Source organism: Neoarius graeffei, chromosome 1 (assembly GCF_027579695.1).
Source record: "Neoarius graeffei isolate fNeoGra1 chromosome 1, fNeoGra1.pri, whole genome shotgun sequence".
Taxonomy (NCBI): domain Eukaryota; kingdom Metazoa; phylum Chordata; class Actinopteri; order Siluriformes; family Ariidae; genus Neoarius; species Neoarius graeffei.
In genome coordinates, this window is record NC_083569.1 from 79,121,726 (window position 1) to 79,143,156 (window position 21,431).

At 41.9% G+C, this 21,431-nt stretch overlaps 1 protein-coding gene across 1 annotated transcript; it reads right to left on the reverse strand.

Annotated features, from left to right (window-relative positions):
* Positions 1-2,004: 2,004 nt before the first annotated feature.
* On the reverse strand, positions 2,005-19,241 carry LOC132893802 (E3 ubiquitin-protein ligase TRIM21-like). Its single transcript, XM_060932968.1, has 7 exons — positions 16,718-19,241; positions 13,828-14,384; positions 13,567-13,662; positions 13,213-13,446; positions 12,954-13,116; positions 12,783-12,818; positions 2,005-2,738 (listed from the first exon to the last, which is right to left on the reverse strand). Exons 1-7 carry the CDS (start codon positions 16,893-16,895, stop codon positions 2,191-2,193), a joined length of 1,812 nt encoding a protein of 603 aa, XP_060788951.1. The 5' UTR covers positions 16,896-19,241; the 3' UTR covers positions 2,005-2,190.
* Positions 19,242-21,431: the final 2,190 nt, after the last annotated feature.

Below are 21,431 nucleotides of genomic sequence, written 5' to 3' on the forward strand. Positions count from 1 at the left end.
ATGTGTTAGCCCTGCGATGACCTGGCGACTTGTCCAGGGTGTACCCCGCCTCTTGCCCATAGTCAGCTGGGATAGGCTCCAGCTTGCCTGCAACCCTGTAGGACAGGATAAGCAGCTACAGATAATGGATGGATGGATGGATGCTCCTTTTGAATTTGATGTCAGCAACATGTTTCAAAAAAGTTGGGACAGGGACATGTTTATCACTGTGCTGTATCCCTTTTAACAACACTCTGTAAATGTTTGGGAACTGAGGAGACCAACTGCTGTAGTTTTGAAAGAGAAATGCTCAACAGTTTGGGGTCTCCTTTGTCATATTTTGCGCTTCATAATGCACCAAATGTTTTAAATGGCACTAGACTGTAGGCAAGCCAGTTTAGCACCAGTACTTTTTTTTTACTGTGGAGCCATGCAGTTTTAATATGTGCAGAAAGTGGTTTGGCATTGTCTTGCTGAAAGAAGGAAGGCCTTTTCTGCACTGTAAAATGTTTCAGCCTTGTTTAGTTATGTCCACTTACTTTTTCTCTTTAAGTCCCTGAGCTCTGAAAAGTGTTTTAATTTGAACTAATCTGTGCAAGTTTTCAAAGGTTAGACTTGAATTACTTAGTTGTCTTGACTAATTGAGACTTTTTCTGAGTTGAAACAAAGGTAATCATCAAATTGAGTTAACTTGCATTTCCAAGTTAAACCTATTTGAAATGTTTTACAGTGTGAAAAAGATTTTGTCTGGATGGCTGCATCTTGCTCTGAAACGTGTAAATATCATTCAGCATTAATGATGCCTTCCCAGATGTACAAGCTACCCATGTCCTGTGCACTAATGACCCTCATACCATCACAGACGCTGGGTTTTGAACTGTGCACTGATAACAAGCCAGATGCTCCCTCTCCTCTTTAGCGTGGAGGATGTGGTGTCCATGATTTCTAAAAAGAATTTCTACTTTTGATCTGTCAGTCCTCAGGACAATTTTCCACTTCGCCTCAGTCCATTGTAAAAGAGCTCGGGTCCAGAGAAGGTGGTGGTGTTTCTGGATATTGTTTATATCTGGTTTTAACTTGCATTTGTGGATACAGTAATTCCCTGTTTTCACAGATGATAGTTTTCTGAAGTGTTCCTGAGCCCATACAGTGATTTCCACCACAGACAGGTGTCTGCTTTTAATGCAGTGTCGCCTGAGGGCCTGAAGATCACAGGCATCCAATGTCAGTTTTCAGCCTTGTTTCTTGCGTACATAGATTTCTCCAGATTCTTTTCAAATCCATTGTGGTGGTGTACAGAGGAAAAATAGCAAAACATTGTCACTGTCCAAATACTTATGGACCTGACTGGAAGTTAAGTTTTCATTTAAATAAGTATTTAAATATGCATCAATCAAAAACATGACCTAATAAAAAGATCAAAATCCTGAATGAGGAGCCTGTCACCTTCTTAGTCAAAACACAGTGATGCTCATGAGGAAAGAAGTGACAATGACTCTGATAGAGGAATCAGGGAATCAGATAAACTAGTCAGTGTAATCTCCTCAGGATGACTTTTCACTGCAGTCACAACACTGTCACGTGCAGCAACATGAAACGTCAGAGCTGTAACGTGTCACTGACCAATCAGGTAGCGTTTTGTCATGAATATTAATGAGACTCCCCTCTGCCATCCTACATTTAACATCTCATATTTGTTTTAATTTAATATTTTCAACCCAAATGGACCGCATTATTTCACGTTTGTACCAGCAGATGGAAGGATTTAGTGCAGATTGAGGATTCATTTATTCATTCATTCCTATTTGGAAGAACAGAAAAACCCTGACGCTTTTATTTCGAAATAAAATACAAGTTTATGTTTGAGGTTTGAAGGAGAAACAGTTTTGTTTGGTTTTATTTACACAGACATCAGCAGCTGAACTTCATCCATTTTACTGATCAGATTAAATTCTGCAGTAAAACTCAGTGTGAAATGTAAATAATCTTTATTAATATTTGATTTGTAATGACAAAGTTCCACAATCAAAATGCGTAACAACAGACAGTAGGAGTAAAATTATTTGTTTCTGCAAAAAACTAAGCCCAGGTATTAAAATAAACTGTACAGCATTTTAAAGGGGAACATGTATTACTAAAATTAACCAGAAAATGTAAAATATTTGTCTATTCTCACTATTTAATATATGATTAAATTTGTGAGTTGAAAATTCATTCAGTGTTTAATACAGGAGAGATGATCAGTGGGGCTGAATTTTTACCTCCATCATTTAAACCAGGACTGAAGTATGGATAGAGTTTCTCAGTGAAAGACTGACCAGTGAAAGAGTAGATATGAGATCTGGACTTCACATCATAAAAGGAGACCAGACCCTCCTCATAATCCACAAACACCCCCACCGTCTCCAGCTTCTCTCTCAGTGTGAGGGGGACAGAGGGATCAGCACAAGCCTTATACTGATTCTCATTCCTCAGTACCACAGTCCACAATCCATTCTGAGGTTCCAGTGTAATCGTCCCCTTCCTGTTAATGTTCTCTCTCACAACTCCTAAATCCCACTCAGTTTTCCCTCTGACCTGCACCTCATAATAAAATCTCCCTGAGGAGAAACTCTGCTTTCCCAGAACCATAACATATCGATCAAACCTCTGTGGTGTTTCAGGGAGATTCTGTCGTTTGTCTCCATGTGTCACTTGTTTTCCATCAGCAGACAGGATGAGATATGGTTGAGCTGTATCAGGATCCAGAGTCACATCCACTGAGAGAAACACACAGTGTGTGATATGAGTTTGCAGGTAAAAAAGATTAAATCATCATCCAGTAGTGAGGATCATTTGTAGCGTTTACATATCTTAACACGCATTTTAATAACAGGTAAACACCGGTTTCTGAGCAGAGAGAGGTTCCGTTTAGCCCCTTGATGGAAACTCCGTAGTGGCCACATGAGCTGTGGGAGTCACTTGCTGGTCGGACATTTTGAACTCCGACTCAACTTGTGGGACACCGTGGATGCGAGTTTCTTAAAATACTGCCACCGTTTCCGTTTGGCTAAGCAGGTAAGTATTGTTTTACTAGACTCGGGATTTTAACAGTGAAGCGCAGTTTACTGTTTCAAACGAAATATGGGTTCATTTTGTCCGACCACCAAAGCTAACATTGTTAGTGAGGCTACAGACGGCGCTCCAAGCTTAGCGACCCTCAAAAGAATTCTTGCACAAACACTCGGGTGGCCAGATTTCCCGAGTCTGAAACCGGGACACTTTTGCGCGAGACCATGCTCGTGCACGCGCACCTTTTTTTTTTTTTACGTAATCGTGACAGTCAGAGAGGTGCTCTTATCATTTTGTTGAAGCTCACATTTATCAACATCTCACATGAAATAACACAAACAGGCATGTTGTTATCTAGTAGCATAGTGGTATACAGATCAGTTAAATTATGGTCAGACAGCAGATTTTGTAATGGCTGAGAATAGGCCAGGCTATGTCCATAGGCCACATTTAAACTGATTTATTTCACCTGTTTGTGAGAACACCAAGAAGAATGCATATGCACATGTAGGCTATATCTCTAAAATTGTATGCACTATAGCATGAACTTCAAAAGTAGATATGTGACCTCAACATAGCCTAGGTCAGAATCAACCTTACTAACCATTCCCCACAACTGAATGAATAAAGCAAGAAGATGTGTACAAAAGTGAACACTTTAATGGAAGGTGCAACAAGCTGTTCAACACAGCAATAAACTGTCAGAATGGTATGTTAAACAGAAACAAAAAAGAGACAAGTGATTTGAGAATATATACTACGGAAGCCGAGAGAGGCCCTTCATATAATCCTTTTTTTTATTCACCTTGTTATCCCGAGATAACGACATAATTAATTCAGGATCTCGAGAAAACACAACTAATTCAAGATCTCGAGAAAACAAAACTGTTATTTCAAGATCTCGAGAAAACAAAACAATTATTCTGTGATCTTGAGTAAACAGCTGAGAAATGGTTCATTCAGGTGCGCCGAGAGACTTGATATGCTGACTTTGGGGCTATTTCTCATTCTGTATAGACACAACTTTGGTCATTAGAATGTCTGGAATAATCGATCACCTAATAAGGCAATATTTTGATCAGGGGTTGACACAGGGAGAGATTGCATTAAGTCTTTTAATAAGGGATAATTTCAAAATTAGTCCGTGGCACCTCCGCAGAAGACTGGCCCGGCTTCGTCTCTACCGACGGAGATACAGTGATCCAGCTGAGATCATTAAATAATTTTGTTTTCTCAAGATCTCGAAATAACGGTTTTGTTTTCTAGAGATCTCGAATTAGTTGTGTTGTTTTCTCGAGATCCTGAATTAATTATGTCGTTAGGTTGGGATAACAAGGTGAATAAAAAAAGATTATATGAAGGGCCTCTCTCGGCTTCCGTAAATATACACTCAAACAAAACAGCAGTAAAGGAGGAGAGGGGCGACAGCCCGAGGAAAGCCCCCACAGGAGCGCACAGCATTTGCAACATAGGCAACCCAACTCAGTACAAGAACAAAACACTTACAGTGTGTGCAGTAGGCTTCGTGCGCATTGTTCTGCACCTCTCGGAGGAAGGGGTAGGTGCCCTGTAAATCTTTGGAATAGGTACATTTTCTTTTCGGCATAATTGCTGCGGCATTACTGCTGCTAGCTGCTAGACAAAGAACATTCGCGCCAGTTAATGTTTATTTTATTGTTGCATGGCAACACGTTCTATTGTCTGGAATAATGTGGCTAAATAAACACCCATGCCACAGGGCCAGGGGGCAGTAACCAGGAAAGTTTGCGATTCCTGTCAATTCATCAAAATAGTAAATGCAGACATTTCTCCGCTAATGATTCCCACGCTGCTCAGTCGCAAACGTCGCGAGTGGCGAAAACCGGGACATATCCGTGTCCCGGCAGATTTTTGTCGGGACTCGGGACACACAACCCCAAATCGGGACTGTCCCGGTAAAACCGGGACGTCTGGTCACCCTAACAAACACGACTTTATGCTAACTTTAATATGTTGGAACGCACTGCGTGTGTTTATAATGCGTTGTAATTGAATTATGGTGTAGTTTTGTTTGAGGAGGAAATGATGCCCATGAGCACTTTGAGGAGGGGGAGGGGATGACCTGGTTCTGCAGTTAGCAGTAGCCGCGCAGTGAACGCAAACGCTGGGCGATTTGTCAGTCAGAAATGTTACAATTTTGCAGATCCAAGCCAGTGTATAGCGCCATGTGGGAAACTTGCTGATTAAAGTGAAGGGGCTTCGAAGTTGGTTAGACTTGGGCCCAGGAGAAGAGCACAGTCTTCCCAGTGCCTCCCGAATGGACGCTGCGGCAGGAATGTAAACGCTAGTGGTGGGCGGATCGATCTAAAGTATCAATCAAAAGCATCGATCTAAAGTATCGATCGTATCTCCATTAAAGCAACTCAGAATGGGATGTTTCCTTGTGCCAGCTGTTTACACTAAAGGGTCGATTCAACAAAGATCTTATTTAACCTTTTCATGTGTGAAATGTGTGGAAAAATAGTCCAAGTTTTAAGATTTTGTTGGATTTTCATTGTTCAAAATTGTGCTTAAATTGAAATCCATTTAAGTTACTCAGAACATTCTGTCTTATTTAAGTCATTTAACTGTCCATGCATGTGGGGGGAAAATGTTTCATTCTCAGTTCATGCTGAACCATATCAGTTATAAAACACGAACATCTATATTTTCATACATATACATGTATCTGCAATTGCTTCATTATTTTAGATTAAACTAATTTATTCTTTTGAAAACTGATTAAAATTATCAAGTTAAAGTATTAAACATTTTCTTATACTAGCTTCACTGAGGTGTTAAGGTTCTTTTCCTTTTATTATAAAATTAATACTTTGGCTGCTGCTCAGATTAAGAAAGCAGTTTGAAGACGTCACTCTGGGCTGTGATCACCTAAGACTTTGGCTTTATTTTGTCAAATGTTTTTGAACCAAGTCTGACTATTTCCCGCTCTTTATTTCACTCTTATTTTCAGACTTTATTATTTCGGGTGGTTGTCTTCTCCAAAGAAGCCAGACGAATACAGCTTGCTGTAGCAGAATCTGTCAGTGAACTGATTGATGGACTGAAAGAGAGACTTAGACTTGAAGGTGATTTCTCACTCCAGTTTGAGGATCCAGATGTTGGCAATGCATTATGCAACTTGACAATGTCTGAATTACCAGCTGAGCGTGCAGTCCTGCATATTATGTGGGACTGTAATTCATCTCTACTTAACCAATCCAGTGACCATTCGATTGGTTCAGTCTCCGCTCTTGATACAGCCAGTGTTCACTCTGAGCAGTGTTCAGGTCTAGCTCAGACTCTATCCAGAGCAATTTAAGGCATGTTGCTGAGCGGCCCTCTCCGTTCCCGATCCCCAAGTTCTCATATGATGTTGAACTGAAATTGCGTAAGGGTAATGAGATGTACAAAAAGTCAAAGAAGGGCCTTGACGTGACAAGAGACATTAAAATGGACATTTTGGATAAAATTGCACAGGCAATTTTTGAAATCAAAAGCTACCCTGACAAAGATGAACTTCAATCAGTTGCCTCTACTCTGGTCCTTAATGAGCTAGGTAGCATCACAGGCTACGAAGAATGGAAAACAAGTATCCAGTACAAGCTTGGAAACTACAGGTCAAAGCTGCACCAGGCAGGCTGCAATGAGGTGGATGTGAACAGGAAAAGAAAAGGTGGAGATGAGGATGACCGCCTGTTCACCCTGAAAAAGCCCAAACATGGAGAGGTCAACCATGTTCCAGATTATCCACACCACCATGATGATTCTACTCTTGAAGAAGAGAGTTGCTCTGGTTGATTAAATGAAGAAGAAGAAGAAAAAGAACCTGACAGTGATGTGGCACAAGATGGAGCTGACATTTTCCCTTAGGCGGAGAGAGTTAGTAGAGGGGCAGCCTATGGTATCTGATGTCCAGGAGAGATGGCCTGCACTGTTTTCCTTTGAGGAGGTAAGATTGTGCTCATTTATTTCGTAACTTTATTATTCAAATGCTCAATCCAGTGTGTATAATTGGGCAGGTCTAATTTTACCACATTGACTATAACTGATGAAATGTGCGATTTGTTATAAGCTATACTGGCAAGCTATACTATACCCCGCCCTACCACTCCACTACAGGCCACTCCACACACTCCAACTCACTACACTATCAGCCCCACAATTCATAATAGAATTTGTCCTCCCAAGGAGTATGTCCCCTAATTCAACTTTTAAATTGGAAACAATTGATGTGTCATAGTCAGATTAATCGTTAGTCCTTAGGGTTTGTCTTTACAGATGCCAGTGAAACTTAATGAAACTTTTTTGCCAAAACTAAATGATATACATTTTTATAGAGTAATTGTATTGTAGCTTCTTAGGAATTTTCTGTTAAGAAAAAAAAAACCCTAACAGAATCATGATTGTCCACTTATTTTATTTTATTGTTTGTGTTTATATCTGAAGAATTTAATTGAATCACCAGCAAAGACCTCCTGGGGACTTTCACTACATCCCTTGACAAATATGTGCCTCGCCTGCTTAGACTGTACCGGGCTCGGGAAGGCAGGCTTTGGTCAGAAGATGGAACACCTCCTTGATAACCTTGATGAACAGGTAAGTGATGTGCCTGAAGCTAAAAGCATTCACAAGTTGAGGGAAAATAACGTCATGCTTTTCAACTGCCAAAGCTTGAGCACTTGCTGTGTTCAGTAGCCAAAGAAGACGTGACCGCCCATGCCTCTTTCCTTTGTTGAAAATGTGAAATATTTGCCTGGGATTATTAGGAAAGCATGAATATACTTTTTTCATTCCAGAGAAACAGAAAAGCTAAAAAATGCTTTGATGGAAATGCATCAGTAAAAATTGATGGTACCAGTCATTGCTTTGGTGTTCTGAATTGAAACAAAAAATGATCACAGTATTTTTGATTTGTAAAAGTACAAATTAATGCAGGATTACAGTGGAATTTCTTTCCCTCTTTCCTTTTGCATTTTGTATAAATTGGCACTATACTAATTGATATGCTTGTGTGTTTTCCGCTGGGTACTGTTAGACATTGGACATTGTGTCTCACCGAAAGACAGCAGCACTGAGGGGCCTGCCTATTTTTGTTCGGGACGACATCGCTAAATTCTTCTTGACGTGTTCGGTGAGTAATAGCAAGTTTATTTCTATAGCACATTTCCTACACAGGTAATTCAATGTGCTTTTTTTTTTTTTTAAACTTCCACAAGCTGAATGGCAAGGGTCAGTAGCATGTTACTAAAATCTCATCTCATCTCATTATCTCTAGCCGCTTTATCCTTCTACAGGGTCGCAGGCAAGCTGGAGCCTATCCCAGCTGACTACGGGCGAAAGGCGGGGTACACCCTGGACAAGTCGCCAGGTCATCACAGGGCTGACACATAGACACAGACAACCATTCACACTCACACCTACGGTCAATTTAGAGTCACCAGTTAACCTAACCTGCATGTCTTTGGACTGTGGGGGAAACCGGAGCACCCGGAGGAAACCCACGCGGACACGGGGAGAACATGCAAACTCCACACAGAAAGGCCCTCGCCGGCCCCGGGGCTCGAACCCAGGACCTTCTTGCTGTGAGGCGACAGCGCTAACCACTACACCACCGTGCCGCCCCTGTTACTAAAATTTAGGTTGGAATAAGAAGAAATGCATTTTGTCTTTCAGTTTTCTTTAACACTCAATCATGTTTGTTCCTTCTCTTCAGGACACTGACCCTGAAGAACGAGTGCTCAGAGGTGTGTCTGTTGCCATCCTCACTGTCCTCGAAGACAATGATGCTGCCATTTCACCAAATATGCGAGACATGGCTATTGTGTTGGAAGGGGCCATTGTGCTCCATGACCTACCAGACCTCAGTACTGCCTTTGCATCCCTCTTTGGCCTTCTGTATGCCATGAACATTGATTATCCAAAGGAGATGAGGTATACCTTTGAAGCACTTCAGACTGTCTTTTTTTGAGCTTGGCTCTCGATGCTCACAGCGCATAAGGGGTCTCAAAACAAAGCTATTGCTGTGAGCTAGTCATTTTAAGCATGCAGATCTCTGCCTCTGAAACAAAGATTCATGAAACTTTTGGAGATGTCAGCTGCCAGTTCACAAGAGGTGCATATACCGTGTTTCCACTGTTCATGTTTGTTGCTGGTGCTCAAGTAAAACTTGGGTGTATGCACTATCTTGCATGTGCAGTCATTTTGAGCATGCAACTCCAGTTTGCCTGTGAAATATACATTTTGGTATTGTTGGATGTCAGTTAACAAGAGGCGGTGGCGCTTTATAATTTTTTATTCTTGAAATATTCTAAAAATGCACGTGTTGTGGTACATAATCCAAATTCAAGACGTTTTTGTATGCGTTTGTCTCAATCATTTTACAAGATTTGTAAGAGGCACATAACCAGTGTTTTGCCTGTTCAAGTTTGCTACTAAAATATAGATGAAAGTCTTCTGTATTTACCCGGAAATCCGGATATTTGACAAAACTCTTGAAAATCTCCGGTTTCCCGAATGGAGAAACTTATTTTTTGGATTTTTCGCGTTCCTAGACGCGGCGTAATACTTCACATCGTCCTTGCATGGGCGCAGTCCTTAAATAGCCCAAACACAGTTCATTGATTAAAGACAGGTGTTCTTTGATAACAGCGTGTGTGCCGGAGCTCGTTAGCGCGCCTTCAGGTGCACGTGCTAAGGCGCACGTAGAACTGACACCGTTCTGCCCAACACAATCGCACTAGAAAGCATGTTCACACTGCCAGTGTAGCTGCAGTCTTTTTAGTTGCGAATTACAAGTATTTCCTCTTGTGTTAATAATTCACCATGTCAAAACAAGCAAAAGTTTCCTCCTTCTTTTGACGTGAAGAGAGGTAAGCAATTTATTGTATTTTTTTTTCCATCAAAGTTGCATTTTGTGGTTTCGAAGCTAAGTTGTAGTGCCGTTTCTAGAACACATCATCAAGAAAACGTGGAAGAAACAGCAATAATGGAAGAGCCGGTTTCTAAGCTACCTAAAACTAGCAATGGTAATTTATTTTTTGTGACATAATGTAGGCTCAACGTCCCCAACATTGAAACCTGAAAGCTTTAGAAACTCTAACAGACCTTTACTTTTTAACAGGACTGTTTTGGGATTTTGCTGAGTTTACCTTCAGCTGTCTGATATTTTTCAAAGTAATGAACTGTGTAGCAGGAAAATCACCGCGTTTTCTAAATGCACTCCTGAAAATTACTTATTAACTCGGGGAATTAAATTTGATATTTTTGACATGTTAATCATTAATGTACATGAAAGGACAAGGCTTAAAAGTTATCACTTGTTTTAGTGAAAATAAGTACTAAAATGCACTAGAATGCAGGGTTTTGTGTGTTATGTTATTAAAATTTTTTCGGGGGACATTGCCCCCCCAATCTTAGTTTGACTTTCAAAAGTTCAGGATTTTTTTCTTTGCTCCACTTTCATCTCTACTAAAATTTCAATGTATGTGCAATTTTAAACTTGTCTAGTTCATTGTGATTAGTGCTCATTTACAACTTCAAGATACACTTGGACAGACAATTATTTTATGTATGCATGTCCTGTTCACCACGATGTTTACCAAGAGGAATGAACATAGTGTTGGTTAACTTAATGCTTTGTGCTCTTCATTTTATTTCAATATTAATTTATTTATTACAGCAACATGCATTTTTATCGATTTATAAAGCAATATTTCTATCTCACTGAATCAAGAATTGTGTGTTTATTCAGCAGGAATTTCTGTATGAAGATAGAAATCCATGTTATTGAAGCAAGAATTTCATGGTTAGCCTCGCAAGATTATCAAAATTATGTGAACAAGAAAATCCAAGTCTGCAGAACTCGTCTAAACTTGAAAACTAGTAAAAGTCAACGACAGTAGTCAAAAGTTGACAATTCAAAAATCTATTGCATCATGTTGCCTTGATAATTTGAGTTTTCTCAACATTTTTGTTTTTACAGTGTAGTGAGGAGGATAATTAGCCTAGTAAACTAGACCCACCCGCCTAGCGGCCAAAAATATTTTTTGCCTGCAAGTGGGTCTAGCCTCGCACCATATCAACAAAAACACCTCGGGCATCAAATCGTGCCTGCCAATCACAACGCAAGGTTTTTGTTTGGATTCTTTGGGCGGGCTTTTGCAGGAGTGACGACAAAGCTGCGCGACGCTGGAGAAAGCACAACAGGAAAGATGGCTACGGCTAGTGAACAGTGCGCGTTTGACTCCGCTTTGGAATCAGTTTTAGAAGAATTAGACTTGGAGTTTTCGTTGAAACATGAGCAGGAAGAGGCTCTCCGCTCATTCCTTTTCAAGAAGGACGTTTTCGCTGTTTTGCCGACCGGCTATGGCAAAAGTCTGATCTACAGCTAGCTCCGCTCGTAGCCAAAAGGATGGGGCTAGTTTGTGCAGTACGAAGAATTAATAAACAGCTTTGAAACATTTACTTTTTGATTGTTTCTTATTTTCCCGTTATTTTAAATTTAAGGGAAATTATTTCACCAAACACCACTAAATAAAAATAAAAACTCTCAAAAACAGTTTAAGCAAACCCTTGAAAAACACTTGAAAAAAATAAGAGTGTATTTTAAGTATGTGGTACAGACTCCAAACTTGTGGTCATTATCTCCAAACTTCTTAATCTCTAGAACCTGTTTATTAATTAATACGCATTTTGAAAAATTATTTATTTCAAGGTCTCCCCCACTGCTTTCTGTCGCTCTGACTACGTCACAGTCACTGTTGCGCTGATTGGTCAGAGCGTTGGCCTATACGCACAGAGACAGTTTGAAAGACAGCGGGTTGTTCCACCCCCACCCTTTGGAAATGTCTACGAGCGAGGCCGGACTAAATATTCACATATATGGCCCTTTTCCACTACCCTTTTTCAGCTCACTTCAGCTCGCTTCAGCTCACTTCAGCCCGACACGGCTCGCGTTTCGACTACCAAAAACCAGCACGACTCGGCTCGCTTCAGCCCTGCTTAGCCCCTAAAACTCGCACGGTTTTGGAGTGGGGCTGAAGCGAGCCAAACCGTGCCGAGTGAGTCTGGGGGCGTGAGCAGACACTCCCCTGTGCACTGATTGGTGAGGAGGAGTGTCCTCACATGCCCACACACGCCCCGCGAGCACGCTGGGATCTGTAAACACCGTAAACCCGGAAGGAGAAGAATTACGAGAATTTCTGAAGCCTTATGCGCCTCGCCTCATCTATACGCTCTTGCCAGTATCTGTCCGTGTTGTCGGTGACAACAAGCCACAGCACCAAGACCAGCAACACTAACGACTCCATGTCCTCCATGTTTATTGTTTACTCTCCGGGTCGTGAGACTACCGCTTAAAAGATCACTGATGTCACTGTTTGCGCTGCTTAACGACATCACATGACGTCCACCCACTTTCGCTAACTCCACCCAATGTGTCCGCCCACTTCCAGCCAGCACGGTTCAGCGCGGTTGTAGTCGAAATGCAACTCCAACAGCCCCGCTCAGCTCGACTCAGCCCAACTCAGCACGGCACGGCTCAGCCCGACTCAGCCGCGTTTGTAGTGGAAAAGCGGCATTAGTCTGGCTTGCCAGGCTAGAGGATAATGAGAGACACTTTAAGACTTCCTTTTAGCTGGAGAGATCTACAGATGAAAATAAGTCTGATGATGCAGTGGTGTAATGACGATCTGTACATTTTAATATGAGAGGAAACAGAAACCTCACTGTACCTGCATACTGCTGAATCCTCTTCAGTTCTGTGGAAACTAATTACAACAAAACATCACTTTCATTAGATTTCAGATGGTTTTATTGCAGGATTTGAATCAAATAAAGCTAAAAATGAACAAATATTATTATAGACTTGTGCCAAGAAAACACATCATATAAAAGTTTCTCACCTGCTTCCTTTAACTTGTCATTGAGTGTTTTAGTGAGTTTCTTATTCAGAGTCTGCTGAAGCTGAGACAGAGCTGTCCTCACAGTGTCCCCACTCAGATCAGTGTTAATACTGATCTCAGTCCAGTTCTTGGTGTGTGGAGGGCTGCACATGGAGGAGTAAATCTACAGTAGAGCAGGAGAGAGGAGAAATCCCTCAGCATGGTGAGTGTTGTTCTGTGATGTTCTGCATTGCCAGTGAGCAGAGAGAGGAACACTGACCTGTAGGAGGTGGAGATGCTCCTCAGTGTGTGAGAGCTGCTCCAGCTCAGTGTCTCTCCTCTTTAGCACAGTGATTTCCTGCTCCAGCTCTTTAATGAGTCCTTCAGCCTGCCTCTCTGCTGCTTTCTGCTTCTCCTCCATCACCTCGAGCAGCTCAGCCTGACTTCTCTCAATGGAGCGAATCAGAGCAGTGAAGACTTCAACACTGCCTGCTTTCTCTTTCTCTGTGCTTCTCTAAAGGAGCAACACATTTTCACTTTCTTTACATCACACTGAATAATGAACTAATATTTATTGCGGATTGTTAATTTCTACAGATTCAAGCAAACAATACACAAACTATTTTCCACACACTTTGCTGAGCTCGACTGAGTGTTTGATCTCTTGGATCTTCTTCAGTCGGTCCTGAATCATCTGCTGCACATCTGTCTGTGTTTTCCCCAGCTGAGTCTGATGACAGAGCAGAAGATAAATAATTGATATTATTTTTAATACTTTTGTACCTTTTTTGTCCTGGAATTTGATCTCAGAAATTTCCAATCTGATCTACCACTGGATAAATTAATTTGTATTTTCTATAATAATATCTAAAGTTTGTTAATCAGTGTTTCTCACCTTCCTCACTCCGCTCTCCTCCTCTATAGGAACAGTGTTGTGATTCTTGTGGTCTGTCTCAGTGCAGAACTGACACACACACGTCTGATCATCTCTACAGAACAGCTCCAGTGGTCGCTCATGTTTCTGGCATATGTAGTCCTCCAGGTTCTCCACAGGGTTTATTAATTTATGTTTCTTAAAGCTTGAAACAAGATTATGAAGTTCGAAATGAGTTTTACAGAAAGTTGCACGACAATCCAGACAGGATTTCAGAGCCTTCAGCTTCTCTCCAGTGCAGGCATCACAAAGAACCTCAGGTTTGTCAGGACCACGTTTCTTCTTGAAGTGATCTGCAACCTCTCTCAGTGTTGTATTAATCTTCAGTTCAGGTTTCTTGGTGAATTTCTCTTTACATAATGGACAGTGACAGTGTTGACTCTTCTCCCAGCACTGTGTAAGGCAGCTCTTACAGAAGTTGTGTCCACATGGAGTGCTGAGTGGATCAGTGAACACATCCAGACAGATCGAACACAGCAGCTGCTCTTCAGACAGGAGACTGCTGGAGTCACCAGAAACTAGGGTTGATAGAAAATAACGTTACACATTGTTTATAAATAGTGTAGAAATACTGGAATTTGTTCCAACCTTGTCTCTATATGGTACACTGCGTCTGTAGTGTAGGTGTGAAAATCAAACACCAGAATTTCTCCATAATTCTTCTGGACTGATCCCAAAACGTCCCGGGTTTCAGTAATTACCTGAGCTGAGCAGTAATGGCGGAGTACTCCGTATGGACAAACCAGAGAATGAGTGTAGCAGCTGTCTGATTTCTAAACTGGATATCGCTGCCATCTCGCCCTTACATGGAAGAAGTGAATGAACGGAGAACTGAACAAACAACTGAAAGTCAGATTGTTTTGAAACAATCGGCCACAAGACCAGCCTTCAAGAAGCGAGAACACAGACGGGTAAGCCCCGACTCTCATTTGGATATAAAAACACGTTGTTTGCCTGCATTTAGATTAATACATGTAACTTGTATTGTGTGTTTAAGTTACCAGTATAAGATTATTTAATTTGCTTCAGAATGTGATTGTCTCAGTTCATCTGATTATTTAATTAGCCTTTTACGTTTTATCAGTGAAAATGCATGCATGTACTGTATGTTGCATAAGTTATAACACCTGTTTTAATGAGAGTCAACCCACAATCAATGAAGTCAAATCAGTCTTAGTTGAGCAAGTCGGAAACGGTATTTCTTACTTTCACCATAAATTTTTATTTATATGACTTTGGTCTATAGCTGTTAGAGTTGGGTGATAAATCCATTTTTATTGATTAATTTGAATTTACAGTTAAGGACGATGTGTTTTTTATGAAAAACGGTTTTCTCTCAGTTTTAACTTCGGCCACCGATGCTCCCCTCTGCGCATGTGCAGAATGGATCGGGCACTGACACTATAGAGGATGTGCAGTCACGTGACCTGCATGTGTATACTCCGCCCACTCCGCCACATTGGATGGCATCAGGATAGTTTACCTTGCGCGAGCGTAATGGATCCAGGCAGTAATCCCCAAGAAAATTCAGAAAATACCCCATCTACATCGCACGATTACTTGTCTTGCAGATCCGTACAACTTGCCGCAATCCTTGTTCAGGGAAATTCGGAGCTGCGGTGCTGGCGATTTGCCTGATCTGGCCTACCACGACATTTACAATTTTCTTGTTAATCGTGAATCGTGTTACACTGGCAAAGCCCTCAAAGCTTACAAGAGCCTGGAAGCTTATAAATATTTTGTTGCGGGATGGGTATCTCAACTACACCTCTGGAAGGTACCAAAGAAGAATGTCTACTTGATAACCTCATGGGTAAGTGGCATTAAGACGTTTATCATAAAGAGACTATGCAGGATGTTTTATCTTAAGAATGTTCGAAATTTAAACTCAGTTCCAGATAATGACAGGGTTGTAAATATGTATGTTTTTGTCTGAAAAACAGTAAATCAAAAAGCTGCGCACATTTGCGCAGTTTCCGTGAAAACGTGGGCAGCTTTCTGATTTACTGTTTTCTTCTCATACTTCCTATTTTTCATGGACTGTAATGACATTTGCTCATTTAGTAATTTTAATACAGAATTTACTCTGATGAAATTATTCAGACACTCCAACGCCCCCCCTAAAAAAAAAAATTCGGGTCTGCGCGGTGAAAAAGGCGCATCCGCCGTTTGCATCCCTGTTTAAACTCCTAGGTTAACCGACTTTAACCGGCTAATGAGGCTCGGTGGTCGGTCAAGATTTTTTTTTCGTTTTTGCCATCCCTACTATGGATTGGCCTTTCAAAGGCATCTCATCTCATCTCATTATCTCTAGCCGCTTTATCCTTCTACAGGGTCGCAGGCAAGCTGGAGCCTATCCCAGCTGACTACGGGCGAAAGGCGGGGTACACCCTGGACAAGTCGCCAGGTCATCACAGGGCTGACACACAGACACAGACAACCATTCACACTCACATTCACACCTATGGTCAATTTAGAGTCACCAGTTAGCCTAACCTGCATGTCTTTGGACTGTGGGGGAAACCGGAGCACCCGGAGGAAACCCACGCGGACACGGGGAGAACATGCAAACTCCACACAGAAAGACCCTCGCCGGCCACGAGGCTCGAACCCGGACCTTCTTGCTGTGAGGCGACAGCGCTAACCACTACACCACCGTGCCGCCCCTTTCAAAGGCATATATGAGCCAAAAAGATAAAACATTGTCATAGACTAGGCCAGGGTAGTAGGGCTAGGCATAGCCATTTTAAACGTTAGAGACTGTCTAGTTTCTAAGTATGCAGTTGTCATTCAATCCGAAAATCAACTTAACAGATGTACTAGGAGTATTGAATTAGAAGATTACACCTACCTGATATGAAGTATTCACTACAAATTCGGCTGGTAGAACTGGGGTTCCAGTTTTCTCTTCGCACAGCGGACACCCATTTTGCGCGTCTCTCCGCATCTGCGGGGACTCTATAAAATAACAGGCCCTCCTTTTGGCCCTGCCTATTGGTACAACCAAATGCTGAACAAGATATAACCATTCTCGAAAGATCTACTCCCACACACTTGATAATTAGAACAGGTTCGTCTAAGGTCTATGCGCGATCTTGCCATCCAAAATGACGGATAACGAATATCACGTGACCTCGTGACGTCACGTGCACGCTCTCTATAGACCTCCTCCCACGTGCTTGCCATAGACACACACAAACAACATGGCAGCGATTGGGGGAAAGCTGCAACTTGTGCCCAAGAAAGGAGTAACTTCCTCCGTGATCTGGAAATGGTTCGGTTTTGCGGCGTCGGACGCAGACCAAACAAGTCCTCGTTGTAAGGTGTGTTTGAAAACAGTTGCTTCCAAAGGAAGCAGCACGACGAATTTATTCCAACCCCTTAAACAGAAGCCTGCAGCGGAGCGGGAGAGTGCTGCTCCCAGCGGAATGAACACAGCCGCAGCACGAGCGCACCATCCACAGCAAAGCAAGCAGCCGTCCCGGACACATTTTCCAACTGTGTGCATTATGATAAGAATGGGGCGCGGTGGAAGCAATCACAGATGCTATCGCGATGTTTATTGCAAAAGACATGGTGCCCATACATACAGTGGAAAAGCCGGGATTTTTTTCCCCTATTTTGTCAGTTTTACCGAAAAGGACACAATTTTATTTATTTATTTACATATTTTTTGAGGGGACATTTTATTTATTTATTTATTTATTTTAAGTTTGAGGGTGCATTGTATCAGTGCCAGTTTGAAACTAAGCTATGTTGGAGAAAGCTTTCTAAAAGTTACTGTATGTTCTCACTGTTTACAATGGCATGGTCTGCCATCTCATCTATACAAGCTTGTTTTTGGCTTCATTTTGGTTTCTGGTTGCACTTTAACCCCAAAGGGGAAATTTAAGTGAAAACAAAATAAAGATAAAACTTGTTTTGAACCATTTCTTTGTCATCTGTAGTTTGATTTTTAGTAGGGGGGGAAAAATCGAATAAATCGGAGTTTTTGTGAAAAAAATCAGTTTTTTTTTTTTTTTTTTTAGGCCATATCACCCAGCTCTAATAGCTGTCAAAGGCCTCGGCCTTAAAACCGGTTCCTGCTGTGACGTCACGCACTCAGGGCTGGCTGGCTCAGCGGGGCAGCTCGAATACCAACTTTGCAGTTGATTTTAACTCTCAAAAAATATATATATTTTTTTATTCCCATTTATGAAACATACAAAAGTCAAGGATGGAGATACTATCCACTCAGAAATTTATTTAAAAATAAAGGATCTGCGTATCTGCTTTAAAAAGGTTTATTCTACCTTTTAAAGGTGGAATATGAGATTTTTTTCAGGAGTATTTTTTTACCATATTGCTTGAAAAGCTCCTCACACCCATGTTGCAAGCAGTACAATAGAAGGTTTGACCCAAAACCGAAATATTTTAATCCAGTCTACAGTGTAAAAGGAAAAACGCCATCCAATCCTATCGAGGTACCACCTCAAAATGATTGGATACTGACACGTCAATCAGACTGAAGCCTGAGCAGCCCGGCCCTTCTGTGTGAGTGTGAGAGAGAGAGCGAGCAGAGTGTCAGACAGAGCGCAGGATTTTCTCAGTGTGCTGACTCCAAACAACGGGGATTTACACGAAAACGGAAAGAGATATTCACAAAATTCTTTCACAGTGAGTGCCACAAGGATCACCTGAACACACTGATGTAATTTTTTTGTCTGTAGTGTAAAAAATGAGGTCACTAGAGCAAGTTAAAAACGAGTGACTTTTCTGCCAAGTTTTATAATGGGAGTCTATGGGGCTGCGCGCCTGCCCTCTCCTCACTTTCAGGCTTCTCATTCAAAAACTGCAAGTCCTATCGTGTAGGTAGACACATTGTGTGAATCAGGACAAGTGTGGCTACTACTTTTGAGAAAATTATGTGTGGGGAGTGAAAATTGGGGCTGAAAACACAGTTTAAATGAGAAAGTTTGAGCTATTTTTCCAAGCTCTCTACACTCTGCTCCACTGGTGTGTAACGCAATAGACACCCATTATAAAGGCTGATTTTCTCAAGGCCAATTTATGCTGACAACCCAGTCCTCGCAGATAGCGTCGCAGACAGTGTCTGCGTAGCCCCCCCACCTTCGCAGACGCTCTGCGCGCACCTCCCAAAAATTGTGACCACCGCAGAAGCCTCACAGACAGCGTCGCAGACAAGAGGGCTCTGATTGGTCCACTCTACATCCGCTGTACAGGGAGTGCAGAATTATTAGGCAAATGAGTATGTTGACCACATTACCCTCTCTATGCATGTTGGCCTACTCCAAGCTGCATAGGCTTGAAAGCCTCCTACCAATTAAGCATACCAGGTGATGTACATCTCTGTAATGAAAAGGGGTGTGGTCTAATGACATCAACACCCTATATCAGGTGTGCAAAATTATTAGGCAACTTCCTTTCCTTTGGCAAAAGGGGTCAGAAGAGGGATTTGACGGACTCAGAAAAGTCAAAAATAGTGACATATATTGCAAAGGGATGGAGCACTCTTAAAATTGCCCAGCTTTTGAAGCGTGACCATCGAACAATCAAGCGCTTCATTCAAAATAGTCAACAGGGTCGCAAGAAGCGCGTTGAAAAAAAAAGGCGCAAACTAACTGCCCGTGAACTGAGGAAAGTCAAGCGTGAAGCTGCCAAGATGCCACTCGCCACCAGTTTTGCCATATTTCAGAGCTGCAACATCACTGGAGTGTCAAAAAGCACAAGGTGTGCAATACTCAGGGACACGGCCAAGGTAACAAAGGCTGAAAAATGACCACCACTGAACAAGACACACAAGATGAAACGTCAAGACTGGGCCAAGAAGTATCACAAGACTGATTTTTCTAAGGTCTTATGGACAGATGAAATGAGAGTGAGTCTTGATGGGCCAGATGGATGGGCTCGTGGCTGGATCAGCAAAGGGCAGAGAGCTCCAGTCCGACTCAGACGCCAGCAAGGTGGAGGTGGGGTACTGGTATGGGCTGGTATCATCAAAGATGAGCTTGTGGGACCTTTTCGGGTTGAGGATGGCGTCAAGCTCAACTCCCAGTCCTATTGTCAGTTTTTGGAAGACACCTTCTTCAAGCAGTGGTACAGGAAGAAGTCAGCATCCTTCAAGAAAAACATGATTTTCATGCAGGACAATGCTCCATCACACGCATCCAAGTACTCCACAGCATGGCTGGCCAGAAAGGGTCTAAAGGAAGAAAGATTAATGACGTGGCCTCCTTGTTCACCTGATCTGAACCCCATAGAAAACCTGTGGTCCCTCATCAAATGTGAGATCTACAAGGAGGGGAAACAGTACACATCTCTGAACAGTGTCTGGGAGGCTGTGGTTGCTGCTGCACGCAATGTTGATCGCAAACAGATCAAAACACTGACCGAATCCATGGATGGCAGGCTTTTGAGTGTCCTTGTAAAGAAAGGCGGCTATATTAGTCACTGATTTGTTTGTTTTTTTTGAATGCCAGCAATGTATATTAGTGAATGTTAAGTTGTTATATTGGTTTCCCTGGTGAAAATAAATGAGTGAAATGGGTATATGTTTGTTTTTTGTTAAGTTGCCTAATAATTATGCACAGTTATAGTCACCTGCACACACAGATATCCTCCTAAGATAGCTAAAACTAAGAAAGCCCTACTCCAACTTCCAAAAATACTCAGCTTTGATATTTATGAGTCTTTTGGGTTCATCAAGAACATAGTTGTTTTTCAATAATAAAACTAATCCTCAAAAATACAACTTGCCTAATAATTCTGCACTCCCTGTACATGCACTTCCGCTTCCCTACTTTCCCGGTTTGGTTTGTTTTCACGACCGCCATTTTTAAAAACACGAGCGAAGATGGAGCAGCACGAAGAGCGGTTGATCGAGGAAGTACGTACATCTATATGACTCCAGTTCTAGTCATTATAAGTAACCAGAGGATAAACACTCCACTAACCACACCCACCAACTACTCCTAGCGATTTCGCGAGTTTGCGCCCCCTTGCGTTGTGGCGGTGAATAACATCGCTCACGCCTATTACTCCCCGATCAACGATAAATTACAACTATCTGCGAAAGCCTTGTCGCAAGAGCATGCAGAGGCCTTCAGGCTTTATAAGGGGGGGGGGGAGGGGTGGAGACGGGGAGGGGTGGGAGCATGGCGAGGGCGGGCGTGTTTCTTTTTAAAATATGGCTTGCAGGAACCGTTATTCCAAAATCTCATACCCCACCTTTAAATGAATCTTCTTGCTTAAGATCTTTAATTAATGGGAGAAAATTGTCTTTTTTACAGCTGTGACTTCTCTCCACTGATGCAGCAACTGAGGTGTTTAATATTCCTTGTCTGGAATTTAAATTGTTTTCCAAATTAATTCTGGATATAACCTCATTCATTTTATAACCTGATAAATTAAACTTCTGTCATTTCAATTACAAATGGACTAGATCTCATTTCATTATCTCTAGCCGCTTTATCCTGTTCTACAGGGTTGCAGGCAAGCTGGAGCCAATCCCAGCTGACTACGGGTTAGGTTAACTGGTGACTCTAAATCAGGGATGTCCAAACTGA